This window comes from Colobus angolensis, unplaced genomic scaffold (assembly GCF_000951035.1).
Source record: "Colobus angolensis palliatus isolate OR3802 unplaced genomic scaffold, Cang.pa_1.0 Scaffold116, whole genome shotgun sequence".
NCBI classification, from domain to species: Eukaryota; Metazoa; Chordata; class Mammalia; order Primates; family Cercopithecidae; genus Colobus; species Colobus angolensis.
Genome location: NW_012112697.1, coordinates 4,085,210 through 4,091,089, shown reverse-complemented (window position 1 = coordinate 4,091,089; position 5,880 = coordinate 4,085,210). Strand labels below are relative to the sequence as shown.

Genomic DNA, 5,880 nt, shown 5'->3' with positions numbered 1-5,880 from the left:
CCCGTCTCGGCCTCCCAAAGTGCTGGGATTATAGGCTTGAGCCACCGTGCCCGGCCAACTTTTTTTTTTTAATCAACTTTATCATGGTATAATTTATATGTGATAAAATGTACCCATTTAAAATGTACAGTTCAATGCATTTTTTCCCTCTTTTGCAGCTGTGACAAACTTTAACCAATTCAATATCCATAATTTGGAATTCTCATTTGGATTTGACCAAGTCAGGTAGAGTTGGTCAAATCTGACAGGACGAAGACTGGAATAAACAACAACAACAAAAACCCCAAACTATGATCACTGAGTGCTCTAATGGTCAGGAGAAATTAAGACCAGCTGGTTGTTAATCTTAACTTTAGCCAAGGCAAAACCCCAAATCAGCTACTTACCTAGGGATAGGTCTCAAGTTGAATACTGCTCTCTACTACCCTAGAAGCAGGAAAAAACTCAAATTGGCCTTCCCTGTTAGAAGTGAGCTCAAACTCTAGAAAGGAGTTACCTGCCTCCCATGGTCATGAAGGCAGGAAAACTTGTTTCCTTGTTGGAAGCAAGCAAACTCCAGAAAAAGGAGTTGTACAGCAAAATAAACTTTAGATCTCGACCAAATTTTGGGCGATCAGGGATTCTCTGCAGGGGGTACTTCCAGGTCTCAGCAAATTGTCCTATTAGTTTGAGCCACAAAGGTAGCTCAAGCTGGCACCAAGCACCGATAGATGTCAAAGATTAGCGCTCCTCCACTTAGAATCCCTTCGTGGTTACCAAAATGTGAACCCCAAATATCTGAGACAGGTCCCAGTCAATCTAGAAAGTTCATTTTGCCCAGGTTAAGGATGTGTACCTATGACAGCCTCAGGAGGTCCTGATGACATGTGACCCTAAAATGCACAGTTCAATGCATTTATTTTTGAGATGGAGTCTCACTCTGTCACACAGGCTGGAGTACAGTGGCATGATCTTGGCTCACTGCAACCTCCGCCTCCTGGGTTCAAGTGATTCTCCTGCATCAGACTCCCAAGTAGCTGGGACTATAGGCATGAGCCACCACGCCCAGCTAATTTTTGTATTTTTAGTAGAGATGGAGTTTCACCATGTTGTAGCCAGGATGGTTTCGATCTCCTGACCTTGTGATCCGCCCACCCTGGCCTCCCAAAGTGCTGGGATTATGGGCATGAGCCACCATGCCTGGCCAGTTCAATGCATTTTGACAAACGTTTATACACCAGCACCATCAAAATATCACCCCCCAAAACTCCCTATCCCTCCTTCCAGTCACCTCCTGCCCCCTCACTCCTGGCCCTAGGGGAACAATGATCTGCTGTCCTCCATCTTTATAGAATAGTTAGCCTTTTATGGAATTTCACTTGTGTGGAATCATATGCTATATGCTTTTTTTTTTTTTTTGAGACAGGGTCTCGCTCTGTTGCCCAGGCTGGAGTGTAGTGGTGCAATCTTGGCTCACTGCAACCTCCACCTCTTGGGCTCAAGTCATTCTCCCGCCTCAGCCCCCCAAGTAGCTGGGAGTATACGCATGAACTACCACTCCCAGCTAATATTTGTATTTTTTTGAAGAGACAGAATTTCACCATGTTGCCCAGGCTGGTCTCACACTCCTGACCTCAAGTCATCTAACCACCTTGGCCTCCCAAAGTGCTGAGATTAGAGGTGTGAGCCACGGTGTCTGGCCTATACATTCTTTATGTACAGCTTCTTTCACTAAGCATCATTTAAAAAAATTCATCCATGTAGTTATATGTAACAATAGTTTCCTTTCACGTTGAGTAGTATTGCATTGAATGAACACACTAACTTTTGTTTATTCATTCAATAGACATTTGTGATGTTTTCAGTTTTGGGCTATTAATAAAGCTGCTATGAACATATGTGTACAGGTCTTGCAGTGGACACATGTTTTTGTTTATCTTGGGTAAATACCTATAAGTGCGATTTCTGGGTCACATGATCAGTGTATGTTTAACTTCACAAGAAACTGGCAAGCTGCTCTCTGAAGTGGCCATACCATTTTACACTCTCACTAGGGGTGTGTGAGAGTTTTACTTGCTCCTCATCCTTCCCTAAACTTGGTTTTGTGAGAATTTTTTTTTGGGAGACAGTCTCACTCTGTTGCCAGGCTGGAGTGCGGTGGCACCATCCCGGCTCCCTGCAATCTCCGCCTCCCAGATTCAAACAATTCTCCTGCCTCATCCTCCCAAGTAGTTGGGATTACAGGCATTTGCCACCACACCTGGCTAATTTTTGTATTTTTAGTAGAGACAAGATTTCACCATGTCGGTCAGGCTGGTCTCGAACTCCTGACCTCAAGTGATCTGCCCGCCTCGGCCTCCCAAAGTGCTGGGATTACTGGCGTGAGCCACTGTACCCGGTCTTTTGTAAGAATTTTTAATTTAAGCCATTCTGATGGGTGGCTAGTGCTCTATCATTTTCATATACTGATGACCAATCACGTTGAACATCTTTTCAAGTGCTTACTATACATTATTCACCTTTTTAAATAAAACTGGAAGGATGGTTTACAAGCTGTTTTGTGCATACTGGAACAGAACAGAAGCAGCAAGAAAGTTATTAGGCTCTACTCACCCAGTGGCTGGTATATCTGGCCTAGGGGGAAAAATGTATTTTGCTAATGAATTTAGGCAGACCACATGCTGTTTGCAGGTGGGCAACATTTAGCAACAGATTGAGTGCCTGAGCCTTAAGACTCCACTTCATTTTTCTCTTTTTTCCTAACTCCAAGGAACCAGTAATCTTTGTTCTTAATTAATTGCATCATCTACTTTCTCTAGCACCTCTCCTAATTCTGGGTGCTGCTGAAGAAAGATGCTGAATCATTCGAACCTAACATATGTTTGGTTCAAGGACTTTATCATCGTCTAGTTATTTCTCTAACTCCTCAGGCACATCTCATACAGTAATTCTAACCTTTCTCCTTCCTTAAGATCTTGACTTTTTTTTTCCTTCCCCCCGAGACAGGGTCTTGCTGTTGCCCAGGCTGGTGTGCAGTGGTGCTGATATACTCACTGCAGCTTCAACCTCTGAGGCTCAAGTGATCCTCCCACTTCAGCCTCCTGAGTAGTTGGGATTATAGGTGCACCATGCCTGGCAATTTTTTTTTTTTTTGTAGAGGCAGGGTCTTCCTATGTTGCTAAGGCTGTTCTCAAACTCCTGGCCTCAAGTGAGCTTCCTGCCTTGGCCTCCCAAAATGTTAGGATTACAGGTGTGAGCTGCTATACCCTGTCCTTAAGCTCTTAAGTTTGACTCAAAGTTTGACTGTCAGTAGATAGTTGTTTACTAAAGTTAGTCTTTAAGGATATCTTTTCATATTTACAAATACTTTTAATTTGTGGCACTTTCAGGCAGTATTTCATTGGTGTTATTTGCTGTTCACAATCATAACATTTAATGAAAATAAAATTAGAGAAAACAAAGCATCTATTACTCTACTATCCAAAAAAAAAAAAAAAATCATAGTTAATCTCTCACACTTCTTTCCAGGGCTTATTCTTGGTAGATAGCTTTAAAACTGAAATCTAATAGTCATTTGTTACTATTTGGGGCTCAAAGCTTTACTGTGATTTATTGTGGTGATCTTCCTTCTTCTCTCTTGGATCCACAAAGCAGCAGCAACAGCCAACAGGATATAAGTACTCACCAGGAGGGACTGATGCCAGAATTGTCGTGCCAGAGCCGAAGGCTGTGCAGGTCCCCTAGAGGGGACCGAGTGGTGAGAAGGAAGACGTCCAGGCCCCCTCGTTCAAAGACTGTCTTCTGGGGGTCACAGAGGTGATGGGGCTCACTCCGTCCCTCTGATCCATAGAGGGTGACGACAACCTACCATGAGACAGGGAAAGATAAAATAGAGGTTTTTTTTTTTTTTTTTTTTTTTTTTTGTTGAGATGGAGTCTCACTCTGTCGCCCAGGCTGGAGTTCAGTGGCCGGATCTCAGCTCACTGCAAGCTCCGCCTCCCGGGTTCACGCCATTCTCCTGCCTCAGCCTCCCGAGTAGCTGGGACTACAGGCGCCCGCCACCTCGCCCGGCTAGTTTTTTGTATTTTTTAGTAGAGACGGGGTTTCACTGTGTTAGCCAGGATGGTCTCGATCTCCTGACCTCATGATCCACCCGTCTCGGCCTCCCAAAGTGCTGGGATTACAGGCTTGAGCCACCACGCCTGACCAATAGAGGCAATTTTAACACAATTCTTTGGGTTTATCCCTAAGGAGAAAGATGAAGACATAGAAAACTGTATTTAGACAAAGTCTTTCGGATCTTAGACAAGCATAGAGAATTCTTCATATACACAGTATTTTTTTTTTTTTTTTTTCTGACACGAAGTCTTGCTCTGTCACCCAGGCTGGAGTACAGTGGCATGATCTTGGCTCACTGCAACCTCCGCCTCCCGAGTTGAAGCAATTCTCGTGCCTCAACCTCCTGCGTAGCTGTGATTACAGGCATGGGCCATCACGCTCAGCTAATTCCTGTATTTTTAGTAGAGAAGGGGTTTCACCTTGTTGGCCAGGCTGGTCTCAAACTCCTGACCTTAGGTGACCTCGCCATCTTGGCCTCCCAAAGTGTTGGGATCACAGGTGTGAGCCCCCATGCGTGGCCCACATGTACAGTTTAGAACTAGAAAATACCAATCTCTGATCGCTTTTAAAGTGTTATTGGTTGCCAGGATATCACCAACTCAGAGTGTGTCTCATGTGGCAGAAGACACAAAGCAAGAAGAAGTGAAGAACATTTATTTCATTAACCTTAGCTGTTGTAGCAGCCCTTCTTCGATATCCGGTGTAGACCTGAATAAGGTAGTGAAATTGAGCGCTGGGGTCATTATCAGCCAGGACAGTAACCTTCACCTGCAAGAAAAGCAGAACCAACCAAGTTACTAGGCCTCCACATAGTATAGCTCCTGCCTCCTCCAACTGAGGAGCAGGAAGATGCACTCTGGCAGGTGTGGCAGCCCTACAGAAAGCAGGGCTGAGGTGTGGGCAGCAGACAGACACATCAGCAGACCTAAGCCACTAAAGTGGGAATGAGGCCTGAACCTCCAGGGCCTGTATCTCGCAAGTGAAATAGTCATAGAATCACCCAATCAGGTCTTGAGCCTCTAAATCCTTGCACCTCTCTCCCATTTAGGTATGGTCACCAGATAACAGAGAATGCCCAGCTAAATTTGCATTTCAGATAAACTATGAATAATTTGGAGCATGCTTACACTAAAGATACACTGTTTATTTAAAATGCAAATTTAACTAGGTAGCCTGTATTTTTGTTTACTAATGCGGACAACCCTACACCCAGGGCAACAAGAAATGAACACTTAGCGTATTCTACAATTTCCAAGTGCAAGAAAACATAGGAAGAACAAACACATGGAAAGAAGAGGCTGTCAAAAGATTTTTGTTTTTAAAAACATACCATATAAGTTTCTTGTATATAGTTACATTTTTATTTTTATTTTTTGAGATGGAGTCTTGCTGTGTTGCCCAGGCTGGAGTGCAATGTTGTATTCTCAGCTCACTGCAACCTCCGCCTCCCAGGTTCAAGTGATCCTCCCACCTCAGCCTCCTGAGTGGCTGGGACTACAGACATGTGCCACCATGGCCAGCTAATTTTTGGATTTTTAGTAGAGATGGGGTTTCACCATGTTGACCAGGCTGGTATTGAACTCTTGACCTCAAGTGATACACTCACCTCGGCCTTCCAAGATGCTGGGATTACAGGCGTGAGCCACCTCACCTAGCCAGTTACATTAAGTTATAATTTGATTTGGCTGGGCGCGGTGGCTCAAGCCTGTAATCCCAGCACTTTGGGAGGCCGAGACGGGTGGATCACAAGGTCAGGAGATCGAGACCATCCTGAGCTACACG

General features: G+C 44.4%; 1 protein-coding gene across 1 annotated transcript in view; it reads right to left on the bottom strand.

The window, feature by feature from the left end:
• The window catches only part of PKD1L3 (polycystic kidney disease 1-like 3), a 91,967-nt gene that overhangs the window by 48,798 nt on the left and 37,289 nt on the right, over positions 1-5,880 (bottom strand). The window contains 2 exon segments of the mRNA XM_011962381.1: positions 3,665-3,843; positions 4,765-4,866. Coding sequence (XP_011817771.1) covers positions 3,665-3,843; positions 4,765-4,866 — 281 coding nt within the window.